We start from the raw sequence: 27,780 nt of genomic DNA, 5'->3' as shown, positions 1-27,780 counted from the left end.
GTATCTCCCTCCCACCCTCCCTATCCCACCCCTCTAGGTGGTCACAAAGCACTGAGCTGATCTCCCTGTGCTATGCGGCTGCTTCCCACTAGCTATCTGTTTTACATTTGGTAGTGTATATATGTCCATGCCACTCTCTCACTTCGTCCCAGCTTACCCTTCCCCCTCCCCATGTCCTCAAGTCCATTCTCTACATCTGCATCTTTATTCCTATCCTGGCCCTAGGTTCTTCAGAACTTTTTTTTTTTTTTTTTAATAAATTGCTTCGTTGTCTTCTGGCCTCCTGCACGGCTATTGAGAATTTCAAGGACATTTTGATTTTTGATCTTTTGTCTATGACCCGTTTTTCCCTCTCTGGCAGCTTGTACCATACTCTCCTTTCTCCCTAGGGTTCTCAGATTTCAGTGATGTGGTTTGGAGTTTTGCGTGAATGCATTTATTGTGTGTGCTCCTCCAGGCACATGTAGCTGCATAGATATATAGGCATGGAGTGGGTAGAGAGATTTTACCAGGTGAGCATAATAGGGCAAAGGAGGTGAGGGCTTGTGCGAGAGAGTGATGATGACGGACCTGGAGATTAAACTGGGTAAGGAGGTTTGAGGGAAATCCAGGAAGATATCAAGGCACAGCAGAGAGAAGATGGAAACAGTGGACTATAGGTGCCAGTGGGGTTGAAGGATTTTTGGAGTTGGGTCCAGAGGGAATGAGCTGGAAAGATCAAGAGTAGTGGTTAGAGAGAAGATACATGGAACTGAATTCAGTAGGGACTGCTGTTGTCTAGTGGTGAGATCTAGTATATGAGGGTGGGAGTGAGAGGCTGAGGGCAAGGTGGGATACGTGGCAAGATCCTTGCTCCAGAAACTAGAGATCCGTTGTAGGAGAGATCACACTTAGATGTATTTTGAATTTGCCAACAATTAAGGCAGGAGTAGCCTGGAGATCATGTGAGTTAGGAGCTAAAATGGTGACGAAGGAGTGGGGAGATGGCAATGATGAGGTGGGGTTAGTACTTATAATCTGAAGCGATGCGATTAGGAACTGCATTAGGAATTCAGGGAGGCTAGAGGGAGAAGAGTTTGTGACAGCAAGGAACGCAAGAAGACACCTGATCCATTCTCAGGCTCAGGGAGAGGTGAGCTGAAAGGACAGCCAGGCTGCAGAGGAAGCAGGCCCCTCAGGGGAGGGCAGGTCTCTATTAGAGCACCGATGGGGTAATGGGGATGCACAGAGAGGGTGGAGGATAGTCCAGAGGGTGCAGTGCAAGAGTGTCAGGCTTTGGGAAAGGTTAGGAGATGAAGACAGAGTAGGGCTTGTACCGGGCCTTTTGGGAAGGAGTGCAGGAAAAGGGACGACAAGCCTTTTCGAGATGGACATTGAATAGGAATGATTGAACAGGAATGATGGGGATGATGAGATTAGTCCCGGTTGACCCGAGGCAGATAGTGATGTCATGGTTGAAAGGGCAGAGTTGTCTGGGAAGCACAGATTTAGTCCCAGTGCCGAGCTCACCCTTTCTCCATCAGGGGAGGGGCAGACCTGGTCCGAGTGCTGAGCTTTCCCTTTGACCCCTGTGGATGGAGCCGAGGACAGCTGGGGAAGCCACCTGGAACTCTGAGCACGCAGACTCACCTTTGACCCCTGATGATGAAGGACGCAGGAGGCGTGGGGACGCTTGGTCTTGGTCCGGAGGTGGCCCGCTGTAGGAGAGGGCAGACTTGCTCTGATTTGTGCTCCTTCCTGGATCTCTGATGATAAGAGTTGTAGGCATTTGGAGAAACACGACTTTGATTTGATTTGGGGGTGGCGAGGGGGATCAGACCTCGGGACAGATAATGTTTCTCTCCTGTTTTTCCATCCCTTTTCGTCTCATTTGTTCTGCTTTCTAAAAGATATTCTCACCGTTATCTTCTCATTTTTATTGAGTTTCTATTTCTGCAGTCATTTCAAGGATGTAGATATTTTCCCTTATCTCAGAGGGTATTGATAGGCTGGTTGGTTTGCTTCCTGATTCTTTTTTTCTATCTGCATAGTTTGTTTCCTTCCAGATGTTCTTTTATGTACATTTAGTTGGTCTTCAGTTTAAAGTAGAGGACTAAAAAGCTGGTGGGCAGCTCTGAGCCTGTGGGTAGGGCTCGTCCAAGTTTCTGTGAAGCCTGGTGTGGCTGGGTGTCTTATTGGGAACCTTAGGTGTGGTTATGTTGGTCTTTTATTTTAGGCTAGTCAGAGAGTTCTAAAGAGAGAGATCCCCGTCCTGTAAAGAGAGAGATCCCGTCCTGTGCCTGAGCTACAATCCTAGCTGGGTGTGCAGTTTGGGAACTGAGGGTGGACCAGAGGCCTCAGCATGCAGTTCATTTCTGTCCGTCTAATCTTATTTTTCACATGTGAGACTCTTGTCTCCACCTGGGCCTTCTTTTCTCCCAACCCAAAGTCCCTCCTAATTTTATTTTTTAGTTTATTTTGTAAATTAAAAAAAAACCTTTATTAGGTTATAACTGGCATAAAGTAAGCTGCACATACTTAAAGTGTACAGATGTACATACCTATATCAGTTTCCAAGGGCCGCCATAACAAAACACCACAAACCGGGTGGCGTAGAATAACAGAATGTCCTCTCACCTCACAGTCTGGAGGTGAGAAGCTCTGTGTCAACAGTGTGGGTTCCTTCTGAGGCCTGTGACGGGAAGTCAGTTCCAGGCCTCTCTTCTAGCTTCTGGCATTTTGCTGCCCATCTTTGGGGTCCCTTGGCTTGTAGATGACATTCTCTGTCTTAGCACATATTCCCTCTGTGCCTGTCTGTCTCTTCATGTGGCATTCTTCTTATAAGGACACCAGTCATATTGGACTAGGGGCCCACCCTATTCCAGTGTAACTTCATCTCAACTAAGTGCCTCTGCCGTGACTGTTTCCAAATAAGGTCACATTCTGAGGTACTGGGGCTTAGGACTGCAAAATACGAATTTGGGGGGACAGTTTAACTCACAGCAATACCTGTGAAACCATCACCACCATCAAGATGGTGAAAATATCCATAACTTCGCCAAAGTTCCTGTGTCCCTTTGTAAACCTTCCTTCCCCTCCCACCTCCCTCCCTCTCTCCAGGCAACCACTGACCTGCTTTTTGTCCCTTCAGTTTGCATTTTCTGGAGTTTTTCACGCAGCATATACTCAGTTTGAGATTCACCTTGTTGCTGCACGTATTAGTAGTATGTTCCCTTCTTTGGCTGAGTAGTAATTCCATTGTATAAATCGACTGCAATTTACTTATCCTTCTCTTGATGGACATTTCAGTTGTTTCTTGTTTGGGGCTATTAATGAATAAGCTGCTATGAATGTCCTTTATTTTGGGTAAAATAAGGTAGATTACGTAGCTGAACTCAAAAATATATTTCCAATTATTTCTTTATACAGTTTTTCTAAATAAGAATATTTAACCTAACTCTAAACAAGAAACCTCTAACTGCCCATGAATTTTCCATTTTTAATAAAAAATAACAAAAAGGAACTCCTAAGATGTACTTTTCCACAGACCTGCACAAATAATAAAATATGGCTGTTTTAACTGGGACACCTGGTCCTGGAGCTTGCTCCTTTTGATAATTAGCTCGTAGCTGATCTCCAGCACCTGAGCACAGCGTGCCCCATGGCAGGCACTCCAGGAAACAGTTTCTGAATGAATGATTTGTGGCCTTATTCTAAGATGTGGACACCAGGCCAAGCATCTGTTTCATTTGAGAGACTGGATCTCACGCATAAGCCTTTACTTCCTCTTCAGATTAGAAAACTGAAGCTGCAGTTGGAGGAGGAACAGCAGAAGTGCTCCAGGAACGATGGCACAGCAGGTGACCTGGCGGGACTGCAGAATGGCTCGGACCTGCAGCTCATCGAAATGCAGAGTAAGGCTGGGGCCGGGCCGCCACTGACCTGCGTGGGGCTGTGTCCGGGACGTGGTTGTGAGCAGGCTGTTAGAGCCTGCAGTTCTGAAGACTGGTTAGTTCTCAGCTGGACTAGAAAAGCCATCCTGGTCAGTCATGGAACTGAAGAGGTTTCTACTAGGCTGTGTGCTTCCTGGGGTGACAAGGCCTGAGAGGTAATGCTCTCCCCGCTTCCTGGCAAAGTGATTTCTAGAACATTTTGCAAATAGTGACATCATGACACTATCCTTCTCCACATCCCCGGGTCATCTGTAAGCACCCTTCCTAATGACATGTTTTTCTATGGAATTTATCTTAGATAACTGGAGGGGAATATATTTGGAACTAACTCACACTACTCTGGAGTAGTTTCAGAATTTTCCCAGAAGTAGTCTTGTTAACCCAAATTAATCTTTATTAGATGGAATTTAAACCAAGGCCACAAAGTAAGCCTACTCAGTTTACCCAAATTATTTCAGTTGTTCTGCCTTTTTACTTTTGACCCCATATTATTTTAAAGTGCCTACGGTAGTCACAGTAATCCCCACAGCGGGGAGATTTTAGCAGCCATTCATATACAGTTAGATAATGTATAATCACACAGGGGAGACACTTATTTTTCCAATTTGAATAAGGCTTTTCTGATAACTTATTTTAAAATAGTGGTTATTCCATGGCCCTTTTATCTAAATATTCTGAGTTAGGGCAAATAGACAAGCTTTTTGAACCAGGCTTATTAAAACTAACTTATTACTATTAACTTTTGAGGTTAGTATCATTTCCTCTATTGGATATCAGTTGGAACCCTTGTGATATAGTTCAAATATTTTGTTCTAGAAATACCGATTTGGAGTGGAGGGTAGATGAAAAGAGGGGCATAACAAAAGGTAGGTTGACTAGTTAGGAGGTTGTGATAGTGACCAAAACAGTCCAGTGGCCGCCAACAGTCTTAGAAAGAGGGCAGTGCACAGATTTGTAAGAGTTGGACCTAAAACAGCAAATTCAAAAGGAATCATATTGAGGAGGAATGGGTGTGCATTGATGTGTGACATCTTCCCAGAGCAGGCACCACGACAGAGCTGGCGTCTGTGGCAAGCAGGGCAAGTGACCGGGGTGGGGCTGTGACCCAGGTGAGCAGAGCAGGGCCGGGCAGGGCTGGGCTGGGCCGGGCCTGGCATGTAGCGACAGAAGCAGGCAGCTCCCCTGCACCGGAGGCCGGGACAGGAACCTGGTGACTCTCAGTTCTGGACAGCTGCCTTGTCTGTAAGCATGGTGTTTGGGGATGGAATTTCAGAACACGCATGAAATAAATGGCCGAGACCAGGGATTTATACTTTTGAAAACAGGAAGGAATGAGTGGTTTGGTGAGAAGGAAGCAGCACATTTTGATAATAAGTTGCTGGAGTTAAGAATTAAAAAACAGTATCCTAAAGCTTCAGTTTTAGGCCCAGAAATGGGAGTAGTTCTCTTTCGCTACCAGAGATGGCTTTTGGGGAGAGGCTTTTATAACCACATTAATTTTAGGGTGACAGTAATTATCCAATTAGAAAAACCTTTTGCATTAAAGATTATGTAGGTAGTTTTAACCTTAGTTTTATGGAAAAGTAGAAAAGTTCTTAAGTAGGGTAGATTTGGTTTATCTCCTGCAAACCTTATGATTCCTATTACAATGTAATTAGTTCAGAGTGATTTTTGTTAAATTTGGATTGCTGGAATTTTTCTCCCCCAGCATTTCTAAGCTTCTCATTTTAAATGGTTTGCTTCTTAGGTCAGATATACAGCTAATGATTTATAGCTCTATCCTTAACACATTATCACAACATATTACTGAAAAGTATTTATTTTCAGTAAATATTAAGCGTACATTACGTGCAAAGCACTTGGCTAGAAACAGAGGTAGATTCAAGAAGCCAAAACTCGGCCCCGTCCTTACATATCTATATAATGTTAGGAAAGCATGATGTCATAAAAGAGAGTCCAAAAAAATGCAACAAAGGAAGGAGAAGCTCTAGTTAACTAAGGAGAGTCATGAAGGAGGTGAAAATTCAGCAGGACCTTGAGCAGGACCTTAAAGTTGGTTAGACTTAGATCAGAGGTGGGGAGAAAAGGGCACTTGGGCTGTGGGGAGCAGGATACCTGGGGAGATGGGAAGGTGTAGGGCTGGGGGCAGGGAAACTGGAGCGGGGCGGGGGGGGCCTGGTCCCGTGGGCACAGAGGCTCCCTGGGCCCTGGGGCTGCAGGTAAGGTTGGCAGGGGCCCTGCTGCGCTGACAGGGCTCCTTGCTTCAACCTCTACCTGCACACATCATGGTGTGAAGAGAGAATTTTCTTCTAAAATGCTGTTGCAACACAAGTGCTAGAGCTTCTCATAGCATAGATGCGCCAGAACCTGTGCTGCAGGAGATACCGCAGTTGCCTGTGTGCATGTGTGCTTTGTCTTCTTCCTCTGCACAGTCCTCTCCTGTACTGCAGGGGGCCTCACTGCCTCACGTTCACACCTTCACCTCTGTGAGATGGTTTATTATTCTCTTCTGTTCTAGGAGATGCCAACAGACAAATTAGTGAGTACAAGTTTAAGCTTTCAAAAGCAGAACAGGATATAACCACCTTGGAGCAAAGTGTAAGTCCTTCTTGTGTACGGTACCAACACATCTGCTTCCTGCATCTCAGTGATTAACCCCATGAATGCCTAGGTTTTTTGAGCTGCCTTTGCAGTTGAATCTCTATAAAAGCTCTAAAGTGGAAAAGCCAGCGGAGAACACCTGATAGGGCATTTCAGCCTTTTCTATGAATGAATGAGACTGAAGCTATAATTCTGTTTCTTGTAGCTATTTCAAGAGCCTTCAAGAAGATTGTAGTTTATAACATAATCCCTTATTGTATATTTCAGAAAGTCTATCGGGGAGTCTCCTCCTGCGATGTTACTATGGCTTTTAAACAATATGGTTGTCGTAAAACTTAACGTGGGAAATTGGCCCTATTATGACACTACAGCTGTCATCCTCTCTAGGGACAGTTCTAGATGTATAAATAGCAGTCGAGTTCTGAGAGGACCTCTGACTCCCCCTGAGGGGACTTGTTAGTGTTAGATTCTTGGAATCTGTCATGACATTGTATTTCCATCTTGGCTGCAAAAAAGTGGTGGTTCCTAGTGCCAGCACCAGAGGCCTGTGTTCTCATATTTACAGATTAGCCGCCTGGAGGGGCAGGTGCTGAGATATAAAACCGCTGCTGAGAATGCGGAGAAAGTCGAGGATGAACTGAAAGCAGAAAAGAGGAAGCTACAACGAGAGGTACTTGCTTTTATTATGCTTCTTGGAATACTTTCCTAAAAAGAAAAAATCCTTTGGAGATAAATTCTTTGCTACATAAGGAATTTAATCCTGGCTCCAATCTTAGTCAAACAGCAGTGGAATCATTGTTCTGTGTTGGTTTCTGACCTACACAGTGACTGCCATTTACTTTTATGTTTTGGTCAGTTAGATAATAAGAAAAAGGAGAGTTTTTATTTTTGTTTAGATGAGGTCTGTTTCTCCAGCTTCTCTATGTCCTCTCTGATTAATGTTCAGCACCGTTGGTTAACACCTCTGGCTGCCTGAAAAACAACGCAACTGCAGGATCGCATGCAGTGCTTCCACTTCCCAGAAACTGGAGAGGAAAGTAGCGCTGGGTTTCGTTTTTGACCATGTGAAGTGACCAAGGTCTTCCTGTCTCCAGTTACGAACAGCACTGGACAAGATCGAGGAGATGGAGATGACCAACAGCCATCTGGCCAAGCGGCTGGAGAAGATGAAGGCCAACAGGACAGCACTGCTGGCCCAGCAATAGGGAGGCCGCCCTACTGCCCGGGCCCCGCCTGGAAGGACTGATCTTTCGTCCACTCAAACCCCTTTCAGGACTGTTTGAGCTTTGTCATTAAAATAGCCACCTTTGTATTTTATAATTTATGAGAGAATGAAACAGGTTTGAATCTTCATGAATGAACACTTTGGATTTTGTTGGTAGTTTGATTCTAGACTAAGAATTGGTCCATGCCGTTATTATTTTTTATTTCCATAATTTTAGAATCAAGTTTACTCACCATTTTTCCCCAGCTGCCTCAGTGACTGGGCACTCGGAGGCTTTGGCACGGGTTCTGGAGGACAGCGATTCAGCGCTCACCGAGGTACTTCCTGGAGACCTCAGAAAACACAAGTGCCTTCTCCACAGTGCAATTCAGACTTCAGTGATCTCCAGTGGTCAAAAGACATTTACCCTTAATATCAGGTAGCATTTATATTTTAGTGAAGACACAAGTTCACAGGTGGGGAATATATGTTTCACTCAAATTTATATGTTTGGAGGAAAAAGCCTTTTTTTGTAAGATATTTAAATTTATATAAGAAAATGTTAGAAAAAGATATGGGGAGTGTATATAAAACTTGCTTTATTGCATGGGGCAGGGGAAGTCCAAGGCCTGTACTCTTAAAGTAAGAGTAGGGTCCTTAGTCTTCACATCAACTGTGCTGTATCTTGAAAAGTATTTCATCTGCTGCTCATCTGTGGAATGAAACCTCAGACCAGCCCGATGAGGGAGGGAGGGAGGGCAGGCCAGGCCAGGCAGGTGGGAAGTCAGCCTGAAGATTCTATTAAATATACCCTTTTGCTGACTACAGTTGGCTACTGACACATTCATTTTCTTAGAGGAGCCTTTAAAACTAGTCATTGGCAGTCATGCCCGCCTAGCTCACCCCTCTTTTCTCTCCTTAAGGAAAAATAATCTGGAATATAGAATTTCTTTTAAGAACTTCAGTTTCATCTTTAAAGGCACCCAGTTTGAGGATTTTATCATCGAGTCGTAGCCATGTTACAGTATTTGTGATTCTCTTTTGCGCTCAGAATTGAGGTGGTTTTATGGAAATGATTATTGTATCTTCAATGTGTTTACACGGAAAAAATATGGGGGAAAGTCTAATGAATTAAGGCCACATAAGATAAAATTAGACTTGAAACTAGGTAATAAAGTTAACTTAAATATGAATAAAATCTCTAATAATTATTCCCTTCTTTAGAATAATTAGCTCTTTGTGTTTAAAACATGGAAACCAGGGGCTTCCCTGGTGGTGCAGTGCTTAAGAATCCACCTGCCAATGCAGGGGACACAGGTTCGAGCCCTGGTCCAGGAAGATCCCACATACCGCAGAGCACCTAAGCCCATGCGCCAGAACTACTGAAGCCCACGCACCTAGAGCCCATGCTCCGCAACAAGAGAAGCCACCGCAAGGAGAAGCCCACGCACTGCAACGAAGAGTAGCCCCCGCTTGCTGCAACTAGCGAAAGCCCACAAGCAGCAACGAAGACCCAACACAGCCAAAAATAAATAAATTTTAAAAAATAAAATAATTCAGGAAATTGGTTTCCATATTTTAAGATGATTTCCTATAAGTTTTCTTTCAGTTGATGTGTGGGAGTGGGCAGTGACGAGGCATGTTCTGAAATGCAGATTTATCCTAGAATCCCATACATACCTGGAACTGAAACATCGTGTAGTCCACCTCTTGAGGCCTTGGAAATCCCTCTTCCTCTCCACCCACGGTCACTCAGCCTGTGCTCCTCCTGGAGCTGTTTTGTTGTCAGTCTTTTCCGAATGGAATGGTTCCACTTCTCGTAAAATAGACTCTTCTCTTCTTTTCCACAGAACTTTCTTCACTGAGCCTTGTAATCTGGACTTTACCTCAAAACTATAGGCATTCTTCCTCCCTGTGCTGACTGCACATTTCTATTAATGCAGGCTAATATTAAGGTAGCTTATTTTAATGGTACTTACAGTTTCAGTTTGTATTTTTACAACACCCTTCAAACAAGAATACCTAGAAATTCCTTTATCTTAAGCTGGTAGTATTGATAGCCATTAACAAAGTGAGCTAACTTAAAAACTCATGCCTGTTTTGGACTGGACAAGAACTATTTTCTTCAAATTTTTAAATTAAGAATAAATTAATTAGCTTTGGTTACTGAAGGTACTAATAGAGTGACTACGCAGAAAGCTGAACTGACAATGTCATCAGCACCTCTTATAGGTTCAGGACCTCTTTTTTAAAAAGGCACCTGAACCAACATAATATTTATCACCTGATATTAGAAATTCACCAGAATACAGAAAGAATCGAATCAATGCATGATCTATAAAGTCTTTAAGGCCCTTTTAGAATTCTTATCAGACGTCCAGGAGGCTTTCAAACTACTTTTGGGATTCTTCAACACAATCAGTATACACTAGGTGAAAATGGATCTAGGAAAATTTCAAGTGTAATGAAATTAAATAAAAAACCATGTTAGGACAAATTTGACTATTTATTTATAGTCAATCCACCATGCATGAAGGAGTGCTACTAGTTAAAATGCAAGTGTGAGTTCAACCTACCAATGTCGGGATACAGAGGAAGAACGACCCATCCCAGAGGCCATAGACGACCATAGTTAACACCTCTCGAAGACTTTATATAGATCGGGCAGGTTAGCAAGCTGCAGGATGTTTCCATCTTCTGTGAAATGTTTCGGAGGCAGAAGGTGTGAGCGGAAGGCTTTATAGACGACATGCTCCACAGTCCACTTCCAGGGGTTTGGAGTAGAGCTGGGCACTTCACTCTGAAAGAGACATGTTAGATGTTCACATCCCAGTCTACACTGGTTTCCTGGCTGATGTGCACTGGGCCTGGAGAGTCTTGGTGGCTTATAATAGGCTGTGTGACCTAATGCTTGTGAAGTATCTTTTCTAGGCCAGCCTCTCAGGGATCCTACAGGCCTGAGCAGAGAGACGAGATGGAAGAAAAGAATCAGTCGTGGCTTTCGTGACGCTTCCTCCCATAGAAACTGTTACCAATCAGGGAGAGTGTGTTTACTGTAGCAGGATCTAACATAATGTTTGGATGGCAGTAGTAGGAAGTACATTCTGTAATTACCACTAAATTTGGAGTCTCAATGTAGTTCTATTTCCCAAAAAGCTCCACAGGTAAGAAATGAAAAAATAAATGAGGATTATTTTACTCCACCCTTCCCCTCCTACATCTAAGCCTTAGGCTGCCTCATGTAAAAGAAGATGTTCTTTCCCATCCATCCTTCCTCACCTTGAAGTCAGTGTTTCCAATCAAACGGGATACTCTCAGCACAGTTTGGTAAGTGTGCTTTCTTGCCACCTCCATTGGAATGAGATGGTTCCAGGGGCTCTGGCCAACATGACCTGGGACTGGATCTCCGCTCCACCACCCACAGGCTCTGGGAACCCTTGAGCACCCACTGAAACTGTCCCTTAGCTTCCTCACCCATGAAGCTGGAGAAACAGCATGTCAGCTCAGAGGAGGACTAGGAGCAATCACCGAGCCAGTTACGTGTATCAAGTACCCACCCTTCCATTCTTACACTGCAGGCAGGCCTCAGTTTACTGCACTTTGCAGACTGTTGCGGGTTTTTTTTTTTCTTTTCTTTTTAAACACAAATTGAACGTTTGTGGCAACCCTGCATTGAGCAAGCCTACTGGCTCCATTTTTCTAACAGCATTTTTTAATTTAGGTATATACACTGGCTTTTTATTAGAGACAGTGCTATATACTGTACACTTAACAGACTACAGTATATAGTATAAACATAACTTTTATATGCACTGGGAAACAAAAAAATTTGCGCAACTAGCTTTACTGCAGTGGTCTGAAACGGAACCAATAAAACCTCTGAGGTACTCCTGTATTTCAAAGCCCCCTCTCCCCCACCCAGCCAAACCCTCCGAAATAGTTGTGGATTGAAAGAGCACTGTCATCTGACACAGAAACATGAGGAACCCAGGCTGACCTTCCGTAAGAGCTGGGGCCCTGACCCAAGTACAGCCGTGTCCTCCTGGCACAGCAGTGGTCAGAGGCAGAGTGAGGCACAAGCCGAAAGAGACTGGGGAGACTGACCCAGAACCTGAAGGCTAAGGCTACACGCTTCCGGGCTCACAATGGGAGATACAGTCCACCCACTAGCCCTGAAACTTCCCATTTCTCACTGCGATGGCTTGTGTTTGTACCTCTGACAGTGAGGTCACTCTGGAGGCACCTTCTATATTTCAAAAGGAAATAAAACTCGTAAGAGCTGACCACTGTGTTTGAAGCTTATATGCAGCGGATCCTAGGAATTTAGAGAGGGCAAGATTGTGCCCCCAGTCCCGGGCACCAGTGCACACCCTCATACCTGCTGGCCTGAGAGCGTCGACTCCTCAGACACATACTGCTTCCGGATGGAGTAAAACATTGCACATTCTTTACCAAGGCTTTCAAAACATTCCTTTTCGTCATCCCAGTTCACCTGCTCCAAAGAGAGAATTCAATACCTCAACATAGGTACGTGCTTTAAACACATTTCATTTCTAAATGGAGATAACAGACAACTTAAAAACTAAACGTGACTTTTTAGGCATTAAAGCTGTAAGTTGGAACTACTGAGTATTGCTGGGGTGGGCAGGGATGAGAGGGACCTTAGCCATGCTACCCTTTTCCTCTTCATCATTACAGATGACGGTAGGGCCATGTGCCCTCCCCGCCCCCCCACACACACACTCACACACCCACAGGACTGTCATCAGGATTGGCTCCATCACTTGCCTCAGTGGCCAGTCGGAGAATGAAGATAGGCAGACCCTCCAAGGGGGGCACGTAGTTGTCGATCAGAAGGGGTAATCCAACCAGGTTCCCTTCCTGCTTGTGGAAAAAAGGCCAGGACGGGATAAGAAATCATGCCGTTACAGTTTAAACAAATTCTCCCTGGTGCTTCCTCCGGGTCTTGTCCTCAGACCAGCCGTTCTGGGCAACCAGGTGCTTGACCAGGCTGGGCACTGGGGGCAGCAGAACTAAGCACTTAGAGCTTTCTGTCCTGACATGTAGCAGAGCCACCTTCTCTTTGGATCTGCTCACCAACCAAAGAACACATCAAGGAAAGCCCCAGAAATCAAGGGGTAAGAGGAAGAAACCTCTTAGGAGAGCAAGTGGCAAAGCATCATTTCCTTCACTGGGGCCTGCAGGGACCGTGGGATTCAGCTCTCCCTCCTGCCTGGGTCCTGCACCCTGGGGACAGGAATGGGCACGAATGGATGATAAAAGTTGTGAAACCTAGAAATGCAAATAGGGAGTGAAGATGTCACAGAGGTCACAGGCTGCTTCTGAGAGGGGGCCCAGCCTTCTTGTCCTGATCCTGGACCAACTACAGAACTTGACTCTTATCTGAAGAATACAATGGAGGTATAAAAATGACCGTCGCCCACCTCATCAATCTCCAAAGAGAAGTAGTCTGCAAGCATCTCAGCCTTCTTTTTCAGAAACTCAACAATGTATTCGGCAAGTCCTTCTTTGGGACCATCTTCCTCTGTCCAGCCACTCTCAGGACTATCTAAGGCAAGCATGGCGAGGTCAAAGAGTGGTGCTGGCTCCTAGGACGGATCAAAAACATTAGGGATGAGCATAACAGGGCATCCAACGCAGCCTGAATTCCCACAAAACCATCTTCACAACAGCAGGTGAGAAGCGACAAATCTAACACTCATTCTGCAGTTCCCCCAAAGAAAACACCTGAAAATCCACAACAGAAGCTCATCCTCCTCCTCCTCACCAATGGCCATTGCAACAGAGAAGGTGTGACCAACAAAAAGACCTGCTGAACAGGTGGGAAAGGCGAGGCCGTGAGGCGGCACTTTCCTTCTGTGTAGCTTTAAGGACCCCAATTTCGTATTTCTAGAAAATCACAAGGCAGACAGGAAGCAGATCATTCATTTCTTCCTACTGCCTTACCCATAACTAAAGCAAGGGGGAGGGAGAGTGAGTTAAATCGAATGACATTTCAGGTAAATCATCTGATTAGGAAGAAGACTGTAATCTATTGTGAAAAATAAGATGCCTAAATTTTCTTCCATTGCTCTCCTTCAGACATTGTAACTGTTGTCATACATTTTACATATTATAAACCCACAATACACTGTTCTTACTTTTTCATAACCGAGGAGTCAATTAACAAAAAGACCTAACAATCCTAAATGTTTATGCACTCAATAACAGAGCTTTAAAATATATGAAGGATAAAACAGAACTGTGAAGAGAAATAGACACAACTACATGGAGGCTTCAATATCCTTTCCCCAATAACTGACAGAACAAGTAGACAGAAAATCAGGATACAGAAGATTTGAGCATCACTATCAACTTGATACACCTGCCATTTATAGAATATTCTACTCAACAAGCCCATTTTCAAGTGCACATAAAGTATTTACCAACATAGACTATATTCTGGGCCACAAAACAAGTCTCAATAAGTGTAAAGGATTCCAATATGTTCTCTGCAAAAATGGAATTGAGGGGTTCCCTGGTGGCGCAGTGGTTGAGAATCCGCCTACCAACACAGGGGACATGGGTTCGAGTCCTGGTCCAGGAAGATCCCACATGCCAAGGAGCAACTAAGACTGTGCGCCACAACTACTGAGCCTGTGCTCTAGGGCCCGCAAGCCACAACTACTGAAGCCTGTGCACCTAGAGCCCGTGCTCCGCAACAAGAAAAGCAACCGCAATGAGAAGCCCACACACCATAACGAAGAGTGGCCCCTGCTTGCAGCAACTACAGAAAGCCCACGTTCAGCAACGAAGTCTCAATGCAGCCAAAAAATAAAATGAACTAACTTTTTTTAAATGGAATTAAATTAGAAATCAATACCAGATCTCTGGAAAATCCCCAAGTAATTAGAAACTAAGTAATATACTTCTAAATAATGCGAGGGTCAAAGAAAACATCAAAAGGGAATTTAGAAAGTATTCTGAACTGAATGAAAATGAAAACAACTTATCAAAATGTGTGGGAAGCTGCTAAAGCAGCACTTGGGAGAAATTTATAGTACTTAACACCTATACTAGAAAAGAGAGATCTCAAATCAGTGACCTCGGCTTCTGAAACAGAAAAACAAACTAAAGTAAGTAGAGGAAAGGAAATATAAAGATCAGAGCAGGTAGCAATGAAATAGAAATCAGAAAATTAACAGAAAAATCAATGAAACAAAAAATCAGTTGAGATCAAACCCTCAGCCAGACTGATCAAGTTAAAAAGATATAAATTACCAATATTAGGAATGACAGAGTACAGTACATCAGTACAGATCTACAGACATTAAAAGAATAAAAAATATTCTGAACTTTATGGCAATAAATTTGAAAAACGGACAAATTCCTTGAAAGAAACCAAATACCAAGGCTCACTCAAGAAAAAGCTAACATGAATAGCTCTATATCTATGAAAGAAATTGAATTTTTAGTTAAAAATCTTCCTGTGAGGAAATCTCCAGGCCCAAATGGCTTCACTGATGAATTTTACCAAACATTTAAGGAATAAAGAATTCTACACAAACTCTTTTGGAAGATGGAAAAGGAAAAAGTATTTCCCAACTCATTCTATGAGGCCAGCATTACCCCATACCAAAACCAGACAAAGACAATACAAGAAAACTACACACCAATATCATTCGTGAATGCAGATGTTACGAGTTGTAAACAAGGGACTTCCCTGGTGGTCCAGTGGTTAGGACGCCACACTTTCACTGCCAGGGCCCGGGTTTAATCCCTGATCAGGGAACTAAGATCCCACAAGACGCACAGCCCAGCCAAAAAAAAAAGTTGTAAGCGAAATTTTGACAAATCAATTCCAGTAATATATAAAAAGGATAATACATCATGTACAAGCAGGGTTCACCCCAGGAATGCAAGACTGGTTTAAAATATGAAAATCAATCAATGTAATTCACTATAGTAACAAACTAAAAAAAGGAAAACCATACAATTATCTGAACAGATACAGAGGAAGCATCTGAAAAAATTCAGCATCCATTCCTGAAGAAAAACTCTGAGCAAACAAGGAATAGAAGGGAACTTCCTCAACCGCCTAAGGGTCATCTACAAAAAGCCTACCGATGGCAGAAAGCATACTTCATAGTCAAAAACTGAATGCTTCCCCCAAGATCAGGAATAAGAGAAGGATTTCCATTCTCACCACTACTGTTCAACCTTGTACTAAGCTTCTTGCCAGTGTAATCAAGCAAGAGAAAGTAAGAAAAGGCATCCAGATTGGAAAGGAAGGAATAAAACTGTCTTTACTCACAGATGCTATGATCATCTACGGAGAAAATCTACTGGAGTCAATAAAAAAGCTACTAGAACTACTAAGTGAGTTTAACTAGGTCACAAGATATAAGATTAATGTACCAAAACACTTGTATTTCTAGATAGTAGCAACAAATGATTGACAATTTATAAAAATGTCACAATAGTATCCAAAAAATATGAAATATTAAGGGATAAATTAACAAAAGATTTTCTCCCCAAATTGATCCATAGATTCAACACAATCCCAATAAAAATTCCAGAGGGTTTTTTGTAGAGTATGTCAGATGTAAAAAGAAGACATGAAACTACATAGTATGATTTTTAACTCTAAATTAAAATTAGGCAATGACAAGGTCTTGAAAGAAATGGACTAAACTTGTTAGCTGGAGTTGTGTTTGGGTCATGGGCTTTAAAGAATGTTTACTTCTATTTTTATCTCTTTCCAAGTTTTCTTAAGTAGATATGTATTAATTTCTATAATAATAATAATAAACATTTAAGTTGGCTACCAAATGACTGTTCTGCTTTGTATAAAACTATATGAAGATACCTCCATATGCAAATCATACAATAAACTATTCTAAGCATATTTAGAAAAATTTAATATACTACAAATAAGATAATAAGGCAGAGCTATTTTCAGAAATGACCAGTTGTTGAAGTTTCAGAAATGAGAACCAGGAAATAAACTTACCGATAACCTCAGAACACCAAAATTGGCAAAATCATAAATGAGAATCTGGTAGAACAGTTCTTCACTGAAAATAAAAATGAAGTGACATTAAGGAAAAGCTGAATCCATGCTTCAGAGCCAAGCAGTAGGGACAAAATGGGAGAGATAACCCGAGACGGGTAGGACAGAGATGTGCTGCTTCGCGGTGGCCTTTCTAACAGTCCTGGGATCTCCTGCTCCACCAGGGCTTTGGTGGCCGGCCTCTGCACACAGGTCAGACCACTAAGACCATCTGCCTTGTCATCACCCGTGCTCCGTCCCCACCCCTCTGGTGCTGTAAAAGGTTCTAACACTCAGTAGTGATAAAGTTAAGAAGGAGTTTTTGTTTGCGCACCTTTTCCCCACTTGCAAAGAATCCTATAAATCACTTCTTTTACAACTCACCATTTAAAAAATATGGGCTGTATAGGGAGGGCAGGGACGTGACCCCGGTTTTAAATCCAATCAGTTGGATTTAAAGGGCTGAGAGTGGGCGGTGCAGCAGACGTCCGCCAGAGCATCTCCCACAGTACCCTGCTGTACACAGCACACGCTGCAATGCTCCACCAGCACTAAGCCCTTAGCACCCAGTTCACAGCAGCCAACTTTTATTGAGCACTGGGCATCTAGCAAACCCAGGCATCTCATGTAATTTTACCTTCACAAAACCCTGCAAGTTAAGTAGTAATAACCCAAATTTCTCATCTTACAGATGAGAAATCCGAGACACAGATTAGGAAAGTGACTTGTCCATGGTCACATAAATGGTAAATGGTTGAGCCCAGATGTGAAACATGTGACTCTAAAGCCAGGGCCCTTTCCAACTATGTCATCCTGCTCTCCCCGGCTTTTCCTGCCTCTGCCTCCAGGACTACTCTTCTAGCAGCTCTGCTTTTTTCACATCCGCACCGATTTACCTAAGTTTGGTGGTGTTGAGAAGGTATAACTTGGTCTGATGCTGTGCCAAGGCCCACTGAGGATTCACACAGCCCACAAATGAGTGGTTACGCAGCACCTCCCGGAGAGCTGGAAAACAAGACACAGGTCAGTAACTGCACCCCACCAACACTTCTCTGCAGCCCAAAGCACCAGAACTAGAGACAACGAACAGGTACCTGAATGGAACCTCTTGCTGAAAGTACACACAAAGAAGGAATAAGATAGAACTAATCTTTCAAAATGCAACAAGGAATTGCCAAAAGATTTAGGAATACTCAAAGATCACCATCCAAGACAAAGCAGGAAGCCAGAGAAGTAACAAGAGCTCTGAAACCAGCTTTATCCAAAGACACTGGAGGAACTGCAGGTATCAAGAACTTCAGTTTTTGCAGGCTCTGAGGTATAGAGAAAGAAAAACAGAAGCCTAGGAATGTTGCGAAATGTGGACTGTAACAGGAGGCCACTTCCCCTTTTGCAGCCAGGATTCACACTAAGCAGGTTGCTTGACAACTTAAAGTGGAGATTTTAGTTTAAACTGATTCCAGGGCTGACTGTTCCTCCAGGTTCCTGATAGAATCAAATGCAAATTCTCTCTGGAGAAATTCATCTTCAACCCAGACTTCAAATAATTCCTCACAGATAAAGTACCAGGACTTAGTGGTCAAAAAGTTACAAAATACACAAAGAAACTAGGCACCAAGAATTAGAATCCAGAAGAAATCACAGAATCACATCTGCCAAGTTTTAGAGACTGGAAATATTGGCAAAGATGATAAAATAATAAGCATGTTCAGTATGCTTAAGAGGTATTAAAACATTGAATAAGTGACAGGAGACTATCAAAACTGATCAAGGAAAAACAAATATGATATCACTTACATGTGGAATCTAAAAAATAATACAAATAAACTTATTTACAAAACAGAAACAGACTCACACACAAAGAAAACAAATTTATGGTTACCAAAGAGGAAAGCAGGTGGGGATTAATTAGGATTATGGGATTAACAGATATACACTACTATATATAAAACAAGGACCTACTGCATACCACAGCGAATTATATTCAACATCTTGTAATAACCTAGAATGGAAAAGAATCTGAAAAAGAATGTGTGTGTGTGTGTGTGTAACTGAATGACTGCTGTACATCTGAAACTAATATTGTAGATCAACTATAGTGCAATTTAAAAAATAAATAGAAAAAGGAAACAGAAATAACACCAATCTTACATAAACTCTTTCAAAAAATAAAGGAAGAATAATTCCTACCTCACAAGGTTAGCATAACCCTAATACCAAACCTGAGAAGACATTGAAAAAAGGAAAATTTTAGACCAATATCCTTTACAGTCATAGGTGCAAAAATCCTAAACAAAACATCAGCAAATTAAATCCAGCAATATATTAAAAAAAAAAAAAGAATAATACAATCAAGAAGAGATAAGCCCAGGAAAGCAAGGTGATTTAGCGTCTGGAAAATCTCACCATATTAACAGAATAAATGAGAAACACATGATCATTTTAGATATAGAAAGAGTATTAGACAACAACAATTTATAATTAAAAACTCTCAACAAACTAGGAACAGAAAATAACTTCCTTAATCTGAAAAGGGCATGTATGAAAAACCTCCAGCTAACATCATGTTTAATGGTTAAATACTGAATGTGTTCTTTCCACAATGGAGAACAAGATAATTAACACCCATGCTCACTCATCCTATTTGATGTTGTACTGGGGGTCCTAACCACTGTAGTGAGGCAAGGAAACAGTATAAAAATATGAAAGGAAAAAAGTAGAACTGTCTCTATCTGCACCTTTGGCAAGGTCACGTGATACAACATCTTTTGTATTTTAATACGCTAACAGGTGGGGGTCAAAATACCATGGTAAACAATGGGGAAAATGATTTTATTCTGACTCAATCTTAAAAATTTAAACCAAAGTTAATAAAAATAAGTTTATATTAAAAATGATCAAGGAGATTTCAAAAAAAACAAAATTTCTAAAAATAAAAAATATAATAACTGAAATTAAAAATCAAGATAGACTGGGGCTTCCCTGGTGGCGCAGTGGTTGAGAATCTGCCTGCTAATGCAGGGGACACGGGTTCGAGCCCTGGTCTGGGAGAATCCCACATGCCGCGGAGCAACTAGGCCCGTGAGCCACAACTACTGAGCCTGTGTGTCTGGAGCCTGTGCTCCGCAACAAGAGAGGCCGCGATAGTGAGAGGCCCGCGCACCGCAGTGAAGAGTGGCCCCCGCTTGCCACAACTAGAGAAAGCCCTCGCACAGAAACGAAGACCCAACACAGCCAAAATTAAATAAATTGTCTAAAAAAAAAAAATGGCATGAACATTACCACAATAAAGGGGGAAAATACTCTTTAAAAAAAAAATCAAGATAGACCGAACAGAGTGGACAAAGTTGGCAAGGTAATTAATGGTAAGGTAGATCTAAAAAAATTATCCGAAGTGCAGCACAGAGAGACAAAGAAATGGAAAATATGAAAGACAGCTTATGCAATATGGAGAAGAATAAATATGTAAGTAAGTCCCGGAAGGGGCAGGGGACAGGGAGAGACAGTAACTGGAGACTCTCAAGACAAAAGATCAGAGAATATCCCAGAAGTGATGAAAGACACCAAACCTCAGCTCCAGGAAGCCCAACAAAATCCACACCTGAGATAAGCAGGACACTAAAGAGATCTTAAAAGCTCTCAGAGAGAAAAGAGAGAATACCCACAAAGTATTAAAATATAAGACTGACAGCTGAATTTTCAACAGCAACAATAGAAGCCAACGACTGATAAAATAACACCTTCAATGCATTGAGAAAAAAATAATTGCCAATCTGGAATTTTAAACCCAGCAAAGAAACTTATCAAAATAAAGATGGGTTAGACAAAGCAAAACTCAGCTTGCCATCTCAGGCCCCACAGAAGGAGGTGCTTAGGGCAGACCATGAAAGGTCTGAGGAAAAGAATTATGAGCAGAAAATATTGGCTAAACCCAAACAAGCTGACAGTAACAACATAATATGGAACAATGAGATATACACATGGAAACTGTGACTATAACACCATATACCAAAAATTAATTCCAGGTGGACTAGAGATTTAAGTATAAGCATTTTAGGAGACAATATAAGAATATAGATTTAATTATCCCAGAGATAGAAAGAATTTCCTAAATAAGATTAAAAGGCCAATGTGTGGTAGAGGAGTGATCAAGATGGCAGAGTACTAGGACATGAAGCTCACCTCCTCCCACAAATACAACAAAAATACATCTACATGTGAACAATTCTCACAGGATACCTACTGAACACTGGCAGAAGACCTTAGACCTCTGAAAGGGCAAGAAAATCTCCAAGTAACCAAGTGGGGCAAAAAATAAATAAATAAATAAGAAAGCGAGAAAGGAATCGGGACAGGACCTGCATCCCTGGGATGAAGCTGTAGAAGAGGAAAGGTTCCTGTACCCTGGGAAGTCCCGTCACCAGTGGGGAATCAACCAGGACAGAGGGGGAGGTTCAGAACCTCAGAGAACACAGCAACCAGTTTGCAGCAGTTAGAACAGAAAAAGACATGCACAGACAGTCAGTACCACAGCTCTGCACTTCTGAGCCTGAGACACCTATCTGCCGATACAGGCGGGGGCTGGGTGCGGAAGCTTGAGCTTCAGAGATCAGACCCAGAGAGAGGACTGGGATGGACTGCACGGAAACAGCCTGAAGGGGCTGGAGCCTGGTGCAACCACACCTGATGGTGTATGCAGAGGAAGCCTGGGCTGCCTTAGAGGCCAGGTGCCATTGTGTCAGTAGTGCGTGAGGGGAGGGGCGGGAACCACCACTACAGCCTTTCTACCCGCGAGAGCTCTAAGGCAGCAAGACACTGCCTACACGAGCTCCAGGAGCAGTCACGAGTCGCTGCTGTTCCCGGGACTTCAGGAGCAGTCTCGAGCTGCGCACCTTGCCCTCCTAGACTCCAGGAGCAGTCCCGAGCCACCTCCATTCTAATCATGCGCTCTGGGGGCACACGTGAGCTGCCACTGCCACTGAGAACTCCACGACCAGGCACCAGCCACAATATCTGCACATCCACTATCAAGAGGTAACAGCCAGCACACACTAAGGAAAGAGGTAGCAGACATCCAGACTAAAAACAGCCCTCACACCAAAAACTCTTAAACCCACACAAGCTACACAGGGAGGCTTCCACATATAAATAGCCCTCCAAGACCACAGCAGATAATTGTTTCTCCTAAACTCATAGAGCAAGAGAACTATAAGTAAAATGAAGAAGCAGAGGAACCACTCCCAATTAAAAAACCAAGAGAATTCCCCTGAAATAACAAACAATGAAACAGACCTCTTCAGTCTAAGAGACACTGAGTTCAAAAAGGAGATAATGAAAATACTGAAGGAATTTAGAAAGGCTATTGACAGAAATGCAGAGTACTGTAAAAAGGAACTAGAAGCTATAAAGAGGGACCAAGAAAAATTAGAAAACTCATTTGCTGAGATGAAAACTGAACCAAAGACAATGAATAGCAGAATAAATAATGCAGAAGAATGAATAAGTAACCAGGAAGATAGAATAATGGAAATGACCCAATCAGAACAGCAGACAGAAAGCCAAATGAAAAAAAAAAAAAAAAATGAAAGCAACATAAGAGACCTATGGGATAATATAAATTGTGCCAATGTATGCGTAATAAGGATTCCAGAAGGGGAAGAAAGAGAAAAGGGGATCAAAAATGTATTTGAAGAAATTATGGCTGAAAACTTCCCAAACCTAAAGAAGGAAACAGATATCCAGGTACAGGAAGCACAGAGGATACCAAACAAGGTAAACCCAAACAGACCTACACCAAGATATATTATAATAAAAATGGAAAAGTTAAAGAGAGGATTCTAAAGGCAGCAAGAGAAAAACAAAGGAGGCAAGGGAACCCCCATAAGGCTATCAGCTGATTTCTCTACAGAAACACTGCAGGACAGAAGGGAGTGGAAAGATACATCCAAAGTCCTAAAAGGGAAACATCTGCAACCTAGGATACTCTACCCAGCAAGATTATCATTTAGAATAGAAGGAGGGATAAAGAATTTCTCAGACAAGCAAAAACTAAAAGAATACAGCAATACTAAACCTATCCTAAAGGAAATATTGAAAGGTTTTCTCTAAATAGAAAAGAATCCATAGGAAAGAGAAAATCACCATCAGAAAGCAAGTCACCTAAATAAGCCAGTACACAGATTAAAAAAAAAAAATTCTGTGAAACTAATAATAACCACAATGAAACAGCAAAAGGATGAACATGAAGATGTAAATAAGGAGATCAAAATCATAAAATGTGGAGGAGAGAAGAAAATGTAGATTTTTTTTTTCATTCCCTAGAATGTGTTTGAGCCTAAATGACTACCAGTCTAAGACAAGTAGATATAGGAAGGGGTTAATATACTTGAAAAATGGTAACCACAAATCAAAAACATACAATAGATTCACAAAAACCAAAAAGAAGAGAACATAAGCATAATACAAAAGAAAATCATCAAACCACAAAAGGAAAAACAAAAAAGGGACAAAGAAGAAATATAAAATCAAAGGGAAAACAAAGTTTAAAATGGCAATAAATACATATCTATCAATAATTACCTTAAATGTCAATGGACTAAACACTCCAATCAAAAGACAGAGTGGGAGATTGGATAAAAAAGCAAGAGCCTATAATATGCTGCCTACAAAAGACCCACTTTAGAGGAAAGGACACACATAGATTGAAAGTGAGGAGATGGAAATAGGTATTTCATGCAAACTGAAATGAAAAGAAAGCAGGGGTTGTAATATTCGTATCAGACAAGATAGACTTTAAAACAAAAGCCACGAAGAAAAATCTAAGGACACTATGTAATAATAAAAGAATTAATACAAGAAGAGGATTATTACATTCATATATGCACCTAATACAGGTCAACATATATGCAACTAATACAGGAGCACCCAAATACATAAGATAAATACTAAAAGACATAAAGGGAGAAATTGACAAAAAAACAATAACAGTAGGAAACTTTAACGTCCCACTCACATCAATGGACAGATATTCTGGACAGAAAATCAGTGAGGCAACAGAGATCCTAAATAATACAATAGAACAGTTAATTAGACTTAATTGATATTTTCAGGACATTACATCCCAAAAAAAAGAAATTCTTTCCAAGTGCATATGGAACATTTTCTAGGATTGACCACATACTAGGGCACAAAACAAGCCTCAACAAATTTAAGGATATAGAAATTGTCTCGAGCATCTTTTCTGACCACAACAGCATGAAACTAGAAATCAACCACAGAAATATGTGGAAAAAATGATTACATGTAGGGCTTCCCTGGTGGCACAGTGGTTGAGAGTTCACCTGCCGATGCAGGGGACACGGGTTCGTGCCCCAGTCCAGGAAGATCCCACATGCCGTGGAGCGGCTAGGCCTGTGAGCCATGACCACTGAGGCTGTGCGTCCGGAGCCTGTGCTCCGCAACGGGAGAGGCCACAACAGTGAGAGAAAAAAAAAAACAATTACATGAAGACTAAACAACATGCTACTAAAAAAACCCAGCAGGTCAATAATGAAATCAAAGAAAATTTAAAAATACCTTGATATGAATGACAATAAAAATACAACCATACAGAATCTATGGGATGCAGCAAAACCCTTTCTTAGAGGGAAGTTCACAGCCATATAGACCTTCCTCAAAAAACAAGAAAAATCTCAAACAACATAATATACCACTTAAAAGAATTAGAAAAAGAAGAACAAAACCTAGTCAGCAGAAGGAAAGAAATACTCAAGATCAGAGAGGAAATAAATAAAATAGAGATTAAAAAAAAATAGAAAAAAATCAATAAACCAAGAGCTGGTTCTTTAAAAGGTTAAACAATATCGACAAACCTCTGGCCAGGCTCACCAAGAAGAAAAGAGAGAGAACCCAAATAAACAAGATAAGAAATGAAAAAGGAGACATAACAACCAACACCACAGAAGTACAAAAAACCATAAGGGAATACTATGAACATGCCAACAAATTCAACAACCTAGAAGAAATAGACAAGTTTCTAGAAACATACAGCCCACCAAAACTGAATCAAGAAGAAACAAATAATTTGAACAGACCAATCACTACTAATGAAAGTCCACGACCAGATGGCTTCACAGGCAAATTCTACCAAACCTACAAAGAAGAATTTATACTGATCCTTCTCAAACTCTTCCAAAACATTGATGAGAACACTCCCAAAGACATTCTTATGAAGCCACCATCACCCATGACACTAAAACCAAAGACACCACCAAAAAAGAAAATTAGAGGCCAATATCTTTGATGAATATAGATGTTAAAGTTCTCAAAAAAATATTAGCAAACCAAATCCAACAACACATAAAAAAGATCATACACCACAGTCAAGTGGGATTCATCCCAAGTTCACAAGAATGGTTCAACACTTGCAAATCAATCAATGTGATACACCACAGAAACAAAAGAAAAGACAAAAACCACATGATCATTTCAATAGATGCAAAGAAAGCATTTGACAAAATTCTACATCCATTCATGATAAAAATAACTCTTACAAAAGTGGGCATAGAGGAAACATATCTCAACATAATAAAAGCTATTTATGACAAATCCACAGCCCATATAATACTAAAAACAGTGAAAAGCTGAAAGCCTTCCCACTAAAATCTGGAAAAAGACAAGGATGCCCACTCTCGCCTCTTCTATTCAACATACTATTGCAAGACCTAGTCACTGCAATCAGAAAAGAAAAAGAAATAAAAGGTATCCAAATTGGAAGGGAAGAGGTAAAATTGTCATTATATGCAGATAACATGATTCTATATACAGAAAACCCTAAAGACTCCACACAAAAACTACTAAAACTGATAAATGAATTCAACAAGGTAGCAGGATACAAGATTAACACACAGAAATTGGTTGCATTTCTTTACACTAACAATGAAATATCAGAAAGAGAATGTAAAAAAACAATACCTTTCAAAATCGCACCCCCCAAAATAAAATATTTAGGAATAAACCTGACCAAGGAGGTGAAAAACCTATACACTGAGAACTATAAAACATTAATAAAGGAAACTGAAGATTCAAAGAAGTGGAAACATATCCCATGCTCTTGGATTGGAAGAATTAATATTGTTAAAATAGCCATACTTCCCACAACAATCTACAAATTTAATGCAATCCCTATCAAATTACCCATATTTTTCACAGAACTAAAAAAAAAAATCGTAAAGTTCATATGGAACCATAAAAGACCCAGAATTGCCAAAGCAATCCTGAAGAAAAAGAACAAAGCAGGAGCCATGCCCTCCCAGACTTCAGACATACTACAAAGTGACAGGAATCAAAAGAGCGTGGTATGGGACTTCCCTGGTGGTCCAGTGGTTAAGACTCTGCACTTCCAATGCAGGGGGCCCAGGTTCGATCCCTGGTCAGGGAATTAGATCCTGCATGCCGCAACCAAGAGCCCACATGCCACAACTAAAGATCCCACATGTCGCAATGAAGATCCCACATGCTGCAACAAACACCCAGTGCAGCCAAATAAATAAATAAATAAATAAATAAATAAACACAGAACAACAGCAACAAAAAAAAACAGCGTGGTATTGGGACAAAAACAGACATATGGATCAATGGATCAGAATAGAGAGCCCAGAAATAAACCCATACACCTATGGCCAATTAATCTTTGACCAAAAAAGCAAGCATATACTATGGGGAAAAGACAGTCTCTTCAGCAAGTGATGCTGGGAAAACTGGACAGCTGCATGTAAATCGATGAAGTTAGAACACTCCCTCTCACCATACACAAAAATAAACTCAAAATGGCTTAAAGGCTTAAACATTAAGACATGACACCATAAAACTCCTAGAAGAGCTCAAAGGCAAAACACTCTGACATAAATTGTACCAATGTTTTCTTAGGTCAGTGTCCCAAGGCAATAGAGATAAAAACAAAAATAAACAAATGGGACCTAATCAAACTTAGAAGTTTTTGCACAGCAAAGGAAACCATAAACAGAAGAAAGGTAAGCTACAAACAGGGAGAAAATATTTGCAAACAATGCAACCAACAGGCCTAGTATCCAAAATATACAAACAGCTCATACAGTTCAATAACAAAAAAACTAAACAACCCAATCAAAAAATGGGCAGAAGGGCTTCCCTGGTGGCGCAGTGGTTGAGAGTCCGCCTGCCAATGCAGGGGACACAGGTTCGTGCCCCAGTCCGGGAGGATCCCACATGACACAGAGTGGCTGGGCCCGTGAGCCATGGCCGCTGAGCCTGCGCGTCTGGAGCCTGTGCTCTGCAACGGGAGAGGCCACAACAGTGAGAGGCCTGCATACCGAAAAAAAAAAGGGGGCAGAAAACCTAAATAGACATTTCGCCAAAGAAGACATATATTTAGGTCTTTAACCCATTTTGAGTAAGACCAGATACTATAAAACTCTTAAAGGAAAACATAGGCAGAACACTCTGACATAAATCACAGCAATATCTTTTTTGATACATCTTCTAGAATAATGTAAATAAAAACAAAAATAAACTCAAAGGCTTTTGCACAGCAAAGAAAACTATAAACAAAACGAGAAGACAACCCACAGAATGGGAGAAAATATCTGCAAACAATGCGACTGACAAGGGATTAATCTCCAAAGTTTACAAACAGCTCATGCGGCTCAATATCAAAAAAAACACAAACAACCCAATCAAAAAATGGGCAGAAGACCGAAATAGACATTTCTTCAAAGAAGACATACAGATGGGCAACAGGCACATGAAAAGATGCTCAACATCACTAATTATTAAAGAAATGCAAATCAAAACTACAATGAGATATCACCTCACACCAGTCAGAATAGCCATCATCAAAAAGTCTACAAATACCAAATGCTGGAGAGGGTGTGGAGAAAAAGGAACCCTCCTATACTGCTGGTGGGAATGTAAATTGGTACAGCCACTATGGAGAACAGTATGGAGATTCGTTA

The 27,780-nt window shown here is 41.5% G+C and overlaps 2 protein-coding genes and 1 non-coding gene across 18 annotated transcripts in view; 2 read left to right on the top strand and 1 right to left on the bottom strand.

Annotated features, from left to right (window-relative positions):
- Window positions 1-8,935, top strand: part of LRRFIP2 (LRR binding FLII interacting protein 2) — a 120,978-nt gene extending 112,043 nt beyond the window's left edge. For all 15 annotated transcript variants that reach the window (XM_049715908.1, XM_049715910.1, XM_049715913.1 and 12 more), the window contains 4 exons: window positions 3,773-3,893; window positions 6,451-6,530; window positions 7,099-7,203; window positions 7,628-8,935. In XM_049715908.1, coding sequence (XP_049571865.1) covers window positions 3,773-3,893; window positions 6,451-6,530; window positions 7,099-7,203; window positions 7,628-7,738 — 417 coding nt within the window. In that variant the 3' untranslated portion in view covers window positions 7,739-8,935. The remainder of the gene's footprint in view (window positions 1-3,772; window positions 3,894-6,450; window positions 6,531-7,098; window positions 7,204-7,627) is intronic.
- A 1,289-nt stretch (window positions 8,936-10,224) lies between these two features.
- MLH1 (mutL homolog 1) overlaps window positions 10,225-27,780 on the bottom strand; it is a 51,306-nt gene continuing 33,750 nt past the window's right edge. For both annotated transcript variants that reach the window (XM_004277916.4, XM_033402180.2), the window contains 6 exons: window positions 17,686-17,794; window positions 16,751-16,814; window positions 13,182-13,346; window positions 12,526-12,618; window positions 12,116-12,229; window positions 10,225-10,537 (listed from right to left, as the gene is read on the bottom strand). In XM_004277916.4, the coding sequence (XP_004277964.2) occupies window positions 10,370-10,537; window positions 12,116-12,229; window positions 12,526-12,618; window positions 13,182-13,346; window positions 16,751-16,814; window positions 17,686-17,794 (713 nt within the window). In that variant the 3' untranslated portion in view covers window positions 10,225-10,369. The remainder of the gene's footprint in view (window positions 10,538-12,115; window positions 12,230-12,525; window positions 12,619-13,181; window positions 13,347-16,750; window positions 16,815-17,685; window positions 17,795-27,780) is intronic.
- TRNAG-UCC (transfer RNA glycine (anticodon UCC)) lies at window positions 26,156-26,228 on the top strand. The gene has a single exon. It is a non-coding gene; the product is annotated as a tRNA-Gly (tRNA).

Source organism: Orcinus orca, chromosome 10 (assembly GCF_937001465.1).
Source record: "Orcinus orca chromosome 10, mOrcOrc1.1, whole genome shotgun sequence".
Lineage (NCBI taxonomy): Eukaryota > Metazoa > Chordata > Mammalia > Artiodactyla > Delphinidae > Orcinus > Orcinus orca.
This window is presented reverse-complemented; position numbering and strand designations above follow the sequence as displayed.